This window comes from Vidua chalybeata, chromosome 21, assembly GCF_026979565.1.
Source record: "Vidua chalybeata isolate OUT-0048 chromosome 21, bVidCha1 merged haplotype, whole genome shotgun sequence".
In the NCBI taxonomy this organism is placed as follows: domain Eukaryota; kingdom Metazoa; phylum Chordata; class Aves; order Passeriformes; family Viduidae; genus Vidua; species Vidua chalybeata.
Window position 1 is genome coordinate 7,978,197 of NC_071550.1, and position 13,696 is coordinate 7,991,892.

Consider the following 13,696-nt stretch of genomic DNA (forward strand, 5'->3'; position numbering starts at 1 on the left):
GGGGAGAAGGAGGAGCTGTAGAGAAAGGCCACTGCAGTCTGCTGAGCTGCCTGGCTGGAAGTAGCGTTCCTGTGAGGAGCAGATGCATCCCTCATCTCGAGCTGGCTGGGTGCCTGGCAAGTCACTCGCCAAGAGGCCCAGTCCTGTGGAGATCCCATCCCAACCACAGTGCCCCGAGCATGCGATACCTTGGCATTCAGCATCAGAAAAGGCTCAGCTTGGAGTCCTCCAAGAGCTCAGCCTCTTCCACGAACGGTCTGAGTTGTGAGTGCTGGGGAGGGGAAAGTGTTTTTGCGTTGATCATAATCTCTCACTCTCTCTCTCTTTCTCTACTTATTTCTATAAATATGTGTACATAAATAGTTTGTTTCTCGCCTTGAATCTAGATATGAGCTGTTCAAATTAGGTGGGCATAACATGCTGTTTTGGTACATGAAGTCATCTTGACTTGACTCTTGGTTGTTTTTTTTTCTCATGATCACTATTTAAGATATAATTAATACATAAACCCCTACTTTAAGTTCTCCTTGGACAAAAATTAAAGGCAGACTGGTTGAATTCTAAGGGTCCCTGGTGCAGAAACGCCATCCAGTTGAGCAGCTAAATGTTAGAAACGATACCAAAAGGGATGTGGTGTCTCTCCTAGCCTGCCTTGAGCAGTGTGGTCCTCCTTTCCATGTCACTTGGCTTTACCCAAGACTGAAGCCACGGAGGTCTTTCTGGTTGTGCTCTTGGGCGTTGGGATCCCGGCAAGCACACTCTCCTTGTAGGTCACAGGACATAGGAAATGGTGTCACCTGGGAAAGAAGACAAAAACACAAAGGCATGAAGGAAGGAACACACTTACAGCAGCCTGGAGAACAAAAAAAAAAGGTGTCTGGGGTGAAATCTTCAGAGATCAGCTGCAATCTTCACTATGTTATTTTTTACAGTGATTTATGTTAGTGCTGAGCTGGTGCTGCATGGAGGTTCCTAAGGGTCTATGGTTTGGGTGCTGCTGCTTTAAGTCCATTTGTGCACTTGACTATGAATGTTCTTGGGTTCAGTTCCTCAGGAGCAGAACCAAGCACTGTCTCACAGATCAGTGAAGCTGGGGTCCAGCAGAGACTTCTCGGAATACCTCTTGTATTTGAGGTCAGGAGATGCAGTTAACAGGCACTGAGGCACAGCAGAGGAATGCAGTGGGAGACTGCTGCATTCACCATCTGTCATCTCTCTGTGACCCCTCTGGAGAAGTGTGGGAAGGAGATGAAACAATAGCCTGTGAAACCTGCCCACTGAAAGCTGATTTGGGCCTCTTGCATCACAATATTTACCTGCAGAAAAGGTAAGAGGACAAGTGTCTCACTTGCCCTGAAGTGAATTCCCAAGAATTTCTCCCATCTGCACAGACTGAACAAATGACCTCATTCCCCTCCTTTGCACTCCTTCCAAGGCAGTGCCACAACCTGTTCCAATGTTCCCAGCAAGGGCTGCACACGCTCTGTCTGCTCCCCCTGGCTCTGCTGCCACACGTTCACTCTCCCTTTCACAAACACTTTTCTCCAGGCTACGATGCCTGAGTCTGCCTGTTCCCTATGCATCACCCACAGCCCATCTAGGAATGCGGGCCCAGCATTGTGCTGTCATCTCCATCTAGACCTTCCACACGAGTCCCTGCCTGTCCCTCTCCAGGATGCTTTTCTCCTGACGAACACAATTTGGGAAGGAGGGGTGTGGAGCTTTATTTCACAACTGGGTAGCCTAAGGCAGGGACATGCTGACAGAGACACTAAATAGCCAACGTTCATCACCAAATCAGGGCTTAGAGAGCCTCCTCCCCTTGCTTTTGATTCCATTCACAGAAGACCCGACCCTCCAGGTGGAATAGGTTGATGACTCTTCATCAAGCCACTGCCTCGGTGACTTATGAACTAAATAACCAGTGAATACTCTGAATCTACAATTGCACAAATATGGGGTTTGCAAAGAGAAGAAAGAGTCCAAAAAGTTAGAAGCTAATGAATCCAAATAACTTCCAATTGAATAAGTTTGTAAACTGCAGAAAACAATAGGAGCTTAAGGGTGACTTGATCCAACAGAAGCCAGCCCGAGCAGGACTGTCTCATATCACAGTGTTATGAATATTCTTAGATAGGAATACAGAGAAGTCTGTAAACAATGGGGTTTGGGGAGGAGGCTGAGGAGGGATTGTTTTATGACTGAGTTAAAATACTGGAAAGGAAAAAGAAAAGATACATGCAAAATAAAAATTGAGTTTTTCTGTTCAGTGTAGAAGGAAACATTTTGGTTTAGATTATCTGCTACATTTCAGGTTTGACCTTTCCCTTCAAGACAAACAAATAAAAAAGACTATTTCGCAGCAAAAGTTATGTCTTGAAATAAAAACTTGTTTCACTTAGAAAATGCTCAAACAAAACATTTAAGTATGCCTGGAGTTTTCCCCTATTTTCATTTTTTTTTATACTGAATCATTCAGTTCAATCTCGATTTGGCAATGATTTTGACTTTAAAAATCCTCCCCGATGTACAATGAAGCTACTGGTTGGAGGCGAGACCTGGGAACCTGATTCTTTCATTTGTCTTGATCAAGCTTTTTCCTCTCCCTGGCCTGGACTCCCTGTGTTTGCCTGTAACAACCTGACAAAGGACATTAAGTAGCCCCTTCATTCAGAGGAGAGACAGGGAAGATGGATCCACACTTTGTATTGAACGCAGGTCAGCTACACACCCAATTCGGGCATTTCAGTAAAGTGTCTGGAATTAGTGGTGACAGCCTACTGCACTTCATCTCTGTGTCAGCTGTCCAGGCTTAAGCAGGATGTGCTGCAGGCACGGAGATCCCAAACAAATGGAGCTCCCATTTCACCTGCGGGAACATCAGAGCCAGGAGAGAAAGCCCTGCATGGCTCTGTCTCCAAACCACCAGCTCACATTCCCCTCACCTACTTTCTGCTGAAACAGCAGCCTTAGACACCCAAAGTGGCATGAGTTTGATGTTGCCTGAAATGCTCTACCTCCTCCATTCTCTCTCCTCCCATTTCTCCTCGTGAATCCCTTGTTTTCCTCTTTGCTTTCTCACAGGCTGCGCTCAGCCCTGGAGCGACCTGAAAAGGTGCACGTACGAGACTGGATTGCTGCTGCATTCCAGCCAATTCCTGGGGAGATGGAGCAACCAGAGAAGAAATGTCTGGCTGTTTATTGTCTCCCAATAGTGGTCATGGATAGAAGAGCAGAAGCTTTCTCTGAGGCAGAGCTGTGACCCCCAGAGCAGACAGCTTTGTGGCTCAGCAGCAGTTCCCAGCAGTGGGTAGCCTGATGGAGAAGGGTTTCTTCCTGATCAGATCAATCTTATTCACTTTATGTCCCTTATGGAGGCTTTTTATGCAATTTGATTTTTACAGTGCTATTGTCCAGATAGATGAATTGTTTTGTCTTATGGCAGTGAGCTCCAGAGATCAGTTTTCTATTATGTGAAAAGGCAGAGATTTCTATGGGTAATAAGCACAGTCACAGTCATATTAGACATGACAAAATTCTCTAAAAACTTAGCAGTAGTACCTGGTTTTCCACTTCAAGCAACATTTATAACAAATACACATTTGAGTTCCCCAAGGACCTGATTTCCATAGGTATTTAGGGAATTTAACCCACACACAGAATCTGCTGGGACTGTCTGAAGTACCCAGCTCAGGGAAACTGTAAAAGCCCTTAGAAGAAGGACTGTCTGTTGCCTTGGGCTCACACAGTGATAGCCTCTGGAGTACACAGCCATGAAGTAGAGCTGCTGGATGTGCTAGAAATAATAAATGCTGAGCCTTTCACTGAATGATAGCCCATTTAGGTGTGGAGCCCAGATATACATACTCCAAGATTAACTGCCTCTTTTCTTTTTAAATAGGTCTGTGAAAGCCCAGCTCATTACCAGAATACACGACCTGCATTGGAATTTCCAGATAGACCCAGGGTAGAGCCAGGAGTAAGGAGTCAGCTCCTCTTCCTTCAAAACACCAAGCCCTGCATTTCACCTATGTCCATCTCCCCATGTAGAAAACCCAGAAAAAGTCTAGGAGGGTGAGAAAAAAAGCTAAAAATTAAACTTAGGGCTTGTCTTGGACATTTGATAAAGTAATGCAAAATACTGTATCCTCAGACCAGCTAAAGTAGATTGAAAAAGACATAAGTGAAGAACACAGCACCACACACCTATGTACACAGCTCTTGGAGATGATCCAAAACAGTCATGGCACTGGATCAACAACGCTCAGGGGAATGTGAGTCACAGCAGAACCACACTGGACCAGACTATCCATCATCAAGAGAAAAGAGACACAACCTCCATCATTCCTGTCACCTGGAGTGTGCAGGACATGACACATCCTGCTCTGAACGTTGAGGAGCAAGGGCAGCAGGTGTGGGCTCACAGGCTGGGCGGGAGGCTGGCACCCACACCCAGGTGTAACTCACAGGGGATCCAAAACACCTCGACCAACTCACCACCATTTGACCTCAGACTTCCTTCTCCACCAAGGCATGGGAGCCCTAAGCATCCTCTCCCACACTGAGTGATGAGACTTTGGATAAATTCAAACTGTCTCTTAGAAACAGGGCTAGATTTGTGCTGGATGCTGTGCTCCCAACTGTGGGAACAAAGGCAACAATGTGACAGAGCAATGCAGAGCTGGGATGCAGGTCATGGAACGAGTGAGAGGTCATAACTCCTCACTACATGCACCTATCTGAAGAGGCTGGTGACATCCCAAGGCTGATCCCCGCTGAGAAAGACCAGTCTGTAGGGAATTGGTGGGAATGTTGACAGGAGAAATCCCAGACAGGTAGAGGGAGGGATGGAAAACAGCTCTGCAAAGGCTGTAAGCTTGTCCCTCACAGAGTCTGGTATCAGGCTGACCTGGCTGTGCCTTCTGCCCGTGCCTGGGGGTTGGTTCACAGCACCAGGGTGGGCAGGATCGGGCCCAGGGAGGGGGAAGCAGGGGAGGAGGGCTGCAAAGTGTTGGGAAACAGGCTGTTGTTAGATTTCAGCCCTGAAGTGTTTGCGAAATCTCCCAGACAGGCCACACTGGGGCTGCAGAGGCCCTGCTGCAGGCAGAGCCTCGGCGGGCAGTGTGGCCTGGGAGATAAGTGTGGCAGCCTGTGCTGAGTGTCACAGCCCTGTGCTTCCCCAGAGCCTCCCAGCTCAAACACCAGGGACTATTCTGTTCCCTGACAAGGCTCCTGTGGGATAAAAAAGCATCTTGGAAGGGTCTTCCCAGTGGTTTTCAGCATTGAGGTCACCAGTTTGAGATAACGGAGCAAGAGCGAGCCCCGTTTAGCTCGGAGTGCTGGTATGTGGGTTCACACCTAGGGCACTGCTCCAGAGGGCCTGGGAAGACAAAGCTGGCAGGAAACCTCCTCTCCATGCAGCACATGCAGTTCTAAAAGCCTGAGTTTTTGTTAACTACCCCACTATAAACTGAACTTTCCTCCAGTGAAACCAGCAACTGTGGTGTTCCGAGTTGTAGCCCAGCTGAACACAACAGATGCTCTGCTCTCTCCATCGTGTGCAAATTGGGAGCTGCCTCACCAGAACCAGTGGGAGCAGGATGGCCCAAAGCCAGCAGGGATTCCTGGGAAAGCCCAGCCCGCATGGATCCCGCATCCCCGCCTGCCCGCGGAGCAGAGCGAGGGAGCCCGTTTGCCAAACCACACGGAGCTCAGTTGCTCAGCAATCAGCTGTGCTTCCTACTCTCGTGCTACTGATTGTGCAAACATGAATGTAATTAGTCTAAATAATCACCAAAGATTTAATAGGAGCCAGACCACCCAGAGGCCAAATAGCTGGCGGTGGAGCAGGGAAGGTTTGTTCGCTGTTTTTTGTAACACTTGCTAATGAAGTGAGGTCGGATAGCAAAGCAAACACCCTCCACCAGCACATCCCCTGGGAATGTCGTATGCTGTGGGAAGCCCCATGTCCCTTGAAGCCAAGAACAGTTCTCTCAGGATAGGCAACATGTGCTGCTACCATCACTGCTTTTAATTTGTTGACGCCTGGAAAGCCTCCCTGAAGGATTATGAAACCAAGCTCTGAGCCCCAAAATAAGCTCCCATCCCAACCAACCCTGACTGGAAATGCTCCTCTCACATGGCAAACAGCTACAGCCACTGAGCCTGTGACCGAGGGCTGGTGGGGAAGTGAGTTCACCCACACGCTGGGGAGAACCCGCGTGCTTGGAGTGCTCAGCTGCTTCCAGAGACATGAAGCAACACTCAGCTTTGTATCCTGCCTTCCTCCCTGCTCACCCACCATTCATTCTAGCTCCCTGGCTAATTATAGAGCTGACAAACACACCCAGCTGGGGACAGGCGAGTAGTTAGGAGCAGCACCGTGGCAGGAGCATCAGTTCTTCTGGATAAACAGGATTTCCTCAGCTGGGGTGGTCACTTAAGCTTCTAATGGCACCAAACTGCCTCAAAACCATGTTGTGGCAATGGAGAAAGAGCTGAGATTGCCTAAGACAGGCCTGTGTTGCAGTCAGAGAGTTGGGAGAAGGTGCTTATTTATCCCAGATACCAAGAAGTGGTTATTTCTGTTGGCTTAGGGGTAGGAGTGCAGACTCATCCCTTCCCTTCCCAGGGAGACAGGGACAGCTTTTGGAAATCCCTGCTGGAGCCAGCAGCAGCCCCTCAGTTCAAAGCTCCTTTCTTTAGGCCTTGAATTCTCGGCCATAAAGGCTCTGAAGAGGTTTTGATAACTGGCCTATCTCTTAGATAAGCAAAGCTTTGGATAAATCCCACACAGCCCTCTATCTACCACAAGCCCTCATTTGTTTTCCGCCAAGGCACTTGCTGGTTTTCCTCTCCAAGGTGTTGGACAGAAATGTCAAGAGGCTGAAGGGACAGGACCATTTTTCTCTTTTTTTACCAAGTGCTATGGGGCAAAGCAGTTGAAGGGAAATCTGAGTGATAATTGAGTGAGGCAGGTTTTTCTCATAGGAGCTGTATGTTTATCCCTTATACGACAAAAAGGAAAGACAGACAGGAAAGACAGATGAAAGTTCATCCTTACAAATGGATGAATTTGAGGGAATTTTAAAACAGCAAATTCAGTGTATTTAAATCTACAGGGATCAGACTGCAGGACCTTCAACCAGGCAAATCTGCAATCCCAGTCTGGAACAAAGTACATAAGCAGAGCCTAAAGAAAGAACTTCTGATTTCTGTGAGGCCTTTCTAGACAGTCTTGTCTAGGGAAAACTTATAAAAGGGAAGGGGAAGAAAAGAAGTGGAGGAGACAGTTACTGGAGAGAAGATTTCCTGAAATGAATCAGAGGAAACAGCCAGAGCCTCTCCCAGCAATGCTGCACACCCCACAAGCTCCTCACCGGTGGCCAGGAGCCCAGAGACAGCCAGTTATGCCCAGGTTATTTATTTCCCTCACTCTGGCAGTGTCACGTATGTAATGTTTTAGAGAATAGTGTCTTCTTTAATCTGCAGCAGGATACAAAGCAAGAAGCAGCTTCCTAGAGCAGCCAGGCAGAAGGGAGCTGGCAACCTGTGCTGGGTCAGGAGGGGAGGAAGATTAAAAGGAGATGGGATTTTGCTTTGTCCTTCACGGAAGACTTTATCCCCTCCAGATACACAACAGAAGCTTTCTCTCCCTTGGAGGTTGGCCGGCAATGGCCTTCCTGTCTCTCAAAGCTGCTCCTGGGTCATGAACAGGGCAAGCTGTGAGCAGCACGGCCCCATCCCCTGCCCCAGCAACAGATCTGCCATCAGCTCCCTGCTCCCCACACAGCCTGCCCACGTCCCTGCTTCCTTGGGTGGCACTTGTCCCTGTGCCAGCCCTGGCTTCTCGCCCACTGCAGGGCGACGCTCATCAATTAGCGCACAACAAATAATTAAGCTGATGAATGTCTCTTTTTTCCTGCTTTCTGACTGCATTTGCCTCGAATTTATGCCCAGATTATGACTGAATTTATTCGTTGCCACTTGCAGCATTCAAAAGAGGTCTTTAATGATTTCTTTTAAGCTCTCCAGCCTGATTGTGAACAGTGCAGGGCAAATACTCATTATTTCCTATCTAAGCAGCAGTGCTGATTAGTCGGTGCTTGGTCAGATAAGTCACACTGCTCTATTCCCTGCTCGCTGACGGAATCCACAAGGTCATTCCCTGCTAATACTCAAATGCAAAGGGAAAACATGGGATAAGCATGGAAGTCCCTTGTGCATTTTCAGGGCAACAAAACAGGAGTGTGCAAAGTCTCACATTAAGTAAGAGGGCTCAGATTTAAAGTGAACTTGGCTTGAAGCATTTTGCTTTCAGGCAGCCTGTTCACAGCACTGTGTGCAGCCCAAAGTGTGCTTGGGAGGGTAGTGGGACTGCAGTGAAACTTAAGTCTTGACAGTTTGCGGACACTAAAGATCTGAAGCCAGCTCTTACTCGACTGTTAACTCCTGAATCTTCACATGGTGCAATGTTAATCTTCAGCCCTTTCCCAAAATAATGTGTGGAGTTGCTATGTTCTCTTAAATGTGAACCATGTGTCACCTCAGCAATGGCTGCTGCGGGGAAAAGATGATAAATCTAAAGCTTTTAAAAATGTCCTGTGACATTTTGGGAGAAAAACAGGTGTTGCATAAATGTTGGACATTTATGGGCAAACTTGCAGGGGCTTTAAAAGACTGACACATCTGCCACATAGTATGTAACCCTGAAAGAAAAGGAGCAAAGCAGTCTCTTTCATGTGTCTCACTCTCTCTACAACCGTATGAAAATACATCCTCATCTGGTATTGGAATTAACAGAGCGGGACTCGCCCCTCCCTATGTCTCCTCCAGGTTTTTGGCTTTTACACCCAATGTGTATTTTAAAACTGTGCCTTTTTAAGTAGGTGGCAAACTGTGCTGGAAGGATTTGGTATGCGGAGTATTTTTATTCAGCTCCTTTTTCTCTCACCTTTCATTGTTTTTCCCTTTGGAATATCTCCTGTAATGCTCCACTCATAAACCTCTTCAAAGGGAGGGCTGTATTTGAACAGCCTGGCCTGAAATCTGGTCTCAGTCAAAGGCCTCAGATGGGAAAATAACTGGGAGAGCCAAGCCCCATGGCCCCATGGCTGCTGCCGCAGGTGTCGGCAGCCGCTTTGCAGGAGCGAGTTTCTCCTGCTGCCTCCTTGACTCTGACCCCACAGCCCCCCTGGCTGGGTTATTATTCCCCCTTTTACCCTATAAATGTAATAAACTTGGACTTAGCATCTCGCTTTTAGTGTGGAAGATCCAAGGAGAAGGTGGTTTTCCTCACTTCTCCCAGGCGTCTCATTTAACTCCTGGGATGTTGTTGGTGTTTTGGGAGAGATGAGGAGACTTTGGAAGCTGAATGCATGCCAGGGATGTGATGGGTTCCATGGTTCAGCCCTCCACCTGTGTGATCTCGAGGATGGGGGTTTCTAAACTGCCAGCTAGGGCAAGTCTAATTCCCCAGTCACAACGATCCAGCTCCCAGGGAAGTCTGTGAAAGCAGACTTATCTCCAAAAAGCTACGAAACCTCCCCTTCCATAGAGAAAATCAGACGTGTGACCAGCTGCCCATCTCTGACCATTTGCCCTTTGCATCGAGCAGTTTTAGCACAGAAAACAGCAACCCACTGGGCTACAAAGTGCTTCCCCTCCTTGGGAGGTCACTTGGTTTCTGGGTGGCAGGGAAGCAGCAGATATTTTGAGCGTGAGTCGCCTGGCTGGTAAGTGTTCACAACTCTGTGCAGATCCCACTTGGTCTTAACTCCCTGCCCAGCAATAAATTCTGCTCCCAAACCTTGATCCCATCCCTCCCCCCCCCCCCCCCCGCCAGTTCAGCTCTCACATCCCTTGTGTTTCAGTTGTGCCCTTAGCTCCTGTCTTGATGGGGCTGGTTTGGGTCAGTCCCCTCCCAGGCACCTCGCTTTTGTTCTTCTGACACTGTTTGGGATTTTTCATCGCCTGCTCTCCAGCCTGCAGGCAGTGAGATAAAGTTTCCCAGGCAGGCTGTTTTGGGAGGAGAAGACCTACACCATGCTGAGCTACCGGGCACTTCCAGCTCTGCCCTCCTGGGTGGTGGGAGGTCAGCGAGCAAGCTGTGCTGCTGTTGGGCTGCTCCTCCCAAGGAGGTGGAAAATCAGCCAGAGATAGGAAGGGAGCCCCTTTTGGGGTCTCCATGCCCTACTTCACTGGTGGGGAACAGAGGAGCTCCCCTGCCTAGGCTTCCCTGCATGTGGTTCCAAGGACTTTTTTTTTTTTTTTTTTTTTTTTTTTTTTTTTTTTTTTTTTTTCAAAAGAAACACCACAATAGAAGGGAATGTTTGTCCAAAAAGAGCACAGCTAGGGAAACAACCTCTTCCCCTGCATTTTCCCCAGAGGAGAAATTAACTCCTTCCACTTGCCAGGGCGTGTCCATCTCCCTTCCCCAGTGTTCCCAAATGGAGCAGAGACAGCCCACAATGCTGAACCAAGGAAAAGAAGTCTCCAGCCAAAGCTGGCACCTCTGCAGAGAGGATTTTCTTCCTCAGCTGGGTAACATGGATGGTGTCATATGTTGAGTTCAAGCTCCCTCAGGTTTTTTTATTTATTAATATGTATCAGATACTTAATGCATCTGGATTTTTCATTCTGTTCTACACACAAATCTGGAAGATAAGGTAAAATATTCACCTGCCAGAGGCTAAAATTTGCTTTATTTTTGGGGAGGAACATAGCTCCAAATCCCTGCTGGTTCGAAACCTATAAAATGTTGTACTGCTCCAAGCCACAAGCTCTATCACCCCAGTCACTGTCTCTAACAGTGCTCAGAAATGTGTGTTAAAGAAGCAGAAAAAGGGGGGATGTGTGTGGAGGGACTCTTCCCCAGGCTCAAACAGCCAAGGGTTCAGATATTCCTCAGCCAGAAACTGCATCCAGATAACAGTGTCTAAAAGCCACTGATAGAGCAAAGCTCCACAAATAGGCCTGTTCTTTTTTTGACTTCAAATATAATTTTGTTCTTAATAAGACTCGGTGGCAACGCATTCTATTACTCAAACACACACTGTGCCAATAAGGATGTTCTTTTGTCTATTTGGATCCTGCTTCCAGGAAATTACCACTTCACCCCCTCATTGCTGAGTGATAAAAAACAGTGGATTTTACTTTCCTAAGCATTATCTCTACCTTAAATAATGATTTTATAGATCTGTGTCACTAGCTTGTCTCTTTTTGCAAGGCTCTGGTCTATGTGGTCTCTGTGCAAAAAATATTTGACATCTCCACCCAGCCCTGCTGCCCTGCTCTACATTCTTCTCTGTCCCAATCTAGGATGGGACAGTCAGCAGCAAGCCAGGCACATGTGGGTACACATGGATCAAAGAAATGCTTTCCTTTTACTCTCTCCTATTTTCCTAATGACTTCTAGCCTTTAGTTTCCCTTTGGAGGATGGATGATAAATGAACCAGCAAGAACTCAGTGCCTATGGTGAGCTGATGCCTGGGCTGAAGGTCCTTCTGAGACATTGGACCTTCCTTTTTGGAGCAAAAATATTTTTTTTTTTCCAGGCACAAAGCAGCATTCAACAAGGAATTCCCATGAAAAGAGGAAGGGGCATCCCTACCTTTTTGGTCTTGACTGTTGAGGCACAGCAGTCCCCACCATCATAGTTGCAGAAGGCTCTGTTGTTGATGGAGTCACAGTAGTTGTCCCCCATGAAAGGCTGAAAAAGGAAAAACCAGGAAAAGGCTGAGAGTGTGGACATGGATAAAATGAGTCCCTTCCTTACGGAGACAGGGTGAGAAAGTCGTGGCTGGAGAAGAGAAGGTTGTGTGGAGACCTCACAGCACCTTCCAGTGCCTGCAGGGGCTGCAGGGGGACTGTTCATCAGGAACTGTGGTAACAGGACAAGGGGAAATGGCTTCACATTGAAAGAATGGTAATTTAGGTTAGATGTCCAGAAGAAATCCCTCCCTGTGATGGCAGTGGGACCCTGGCAGAGAGAAGCTGTGGATGTCCCATCCCTGGAAGTGCCCAAGGCCAGGTTGGACACTGGGGCTTGGAGCAGCCTGGGACAGTGGAAGGTGTCCCTGCCATGGCAGGGGATTGGAAATGGATGACCTTAAGGCCCCTTCCAACCCAAACCATTCTATGATTCTACAATCCTGAAACCTGTAACAATATTTCAGAAGAAAACCACTAAAATTTGAAGGAACCATACAGTTTGTAACATACGAGCTGCCCTGAAAAGCAAGAGATAATTATTCCCCTTTCCCTTCAAAACAGACAGAAAAAAAAAGGACAGTAGATGGAAGGGAAATGAGCCCTTGTTGCCTCTTCACATCCCACATAAGAGGATGCTTCAGGAATATTAATTTGACTAGGCCCAGAGACAGCATCCAGGCATCTAAAATTGTGGCACCTTTGATAATTTTAAGCTAACCTTCCTAAACTGTGTGGGATAAGAAGAAGGTTATGTATTGCAGCAAAATGGGCTTGCTTTTAATAGCTGAGCTTTTCACCACAGTTCTGACTTCACAACACATGTCAGCAACGAGGGCATAAAACAGATCACCAGGAGGAATGGAAGAGGTCTGAGCTCAGCACAGGGACCATGTTCTCCTGTTTTCTGAACAGCAGAAGGAGACCTTGGCCATGGCATGTGATCTTCCTCCACTCCACAGCTCAGAGCTGGGATAATGGCAATCATTCAGAGGGACTGCTAAGTAAAATTCATAAATCACCTTGGGGAAAAAAAAAAAAAAAAAAGTGGTCATTAGGCTGGGCAATGTGATCACTAGTCCATGTGCTGCACAGGGCCTGAATAATAACCACAATTCTGAAGGAAAGGCCTGAAGTTACACATTGGAGCCCTCTTGGTTTGCAAGTACAGAAGTCTTCCCTGGAAGTCTAAGCTGTACCCAAGAGTAAAAAAAAAGGTCCATACTAGGTGTGAGAATCCCAGGCAGCAATGAAACTCAGAAAAATAAATGATCAGCAGAGAGCACAGTCATATCTCTGTAACTCTCCATGCACACGCTCATGAGGCCATTCCCATTTTATCTGCTCATTGAAAAATTCACTTATTTTGCACTGAGCAAAACACACCAGGGACTCTCCTGCAAGAAGACATCATTGCAGAGCAGGCAGGATGTCTTGGGGAGGTTTCCTGGGAGGATTTTGCATCAATTGCAGAGCCAGAGTGTCTCAGATGATGGATACCTGAAGAAGCAGCCATGAGAGCTCACTGTGCTCTCCCCAGAGCTCTCCATGGCCACACTCATCAGAATTGAAATGAACTCAATGGAGCAGGGCAAATGCACACTTTTACTGCTGATGTGCTGCAAATTTAAATATTTCTATCAGGTGGAGGAAACGTAGGCAATGATGGCAATATCAGACCACAGCAGGACTACCAGGAGGGGACAGACTTGTTGAGTGTCACTTGTTTAATTACGTGCAGATACTGCAAATATTGACAAGGAAATCAGAGTTACAGTGTGAGGCTGCTGTCCCTCTAAACTGTCTTAACTCCACTGATTTCCACAGATATTGATTTATTTATACAGGCAAAGACTTTGACTTGAAAGCCCACTTCCAATTTAATTAGTATTCCAAGAGTTAAAAGGGAATGATTTATAAATAGATGAAGAGATATTTTGAGGCCAACACAGTCATATTTAAAACTGTGAACTTTGCTCAACCTCA

General features: G+C 47.1%; 1 protein-coding gene across 1 annotated transcript in view; it reads right to left on the reverse strand.

The window, feature by feature from the left end:
• Positions 1 to 363: 363 nt before the first annotated feature.
• The window catches only part of PAPPA (pappalysin 1), a 173,869-nt gene continuing 160,536 nt past the window's right edge, over positions 364 to 13,696 (reverse strand). The window contains exons 21-22 of the mRNA XM_053962175.1: positions 11,613 to 11,711; positions 364 to 797 (exon numbers count right to left, since the gene is read on the reverse strand). Of these exons, the coding sequence (XP_053818150.1) occupies positions 690 to 797; positions 11,613 to 11,711 (207 nt within the window). The 3' untranslated portion in view covers positions 364 to 689. The remainder of the gene's footprint in view (positions 798 to 11,612; positions 11,712 to 13,696) is intronic.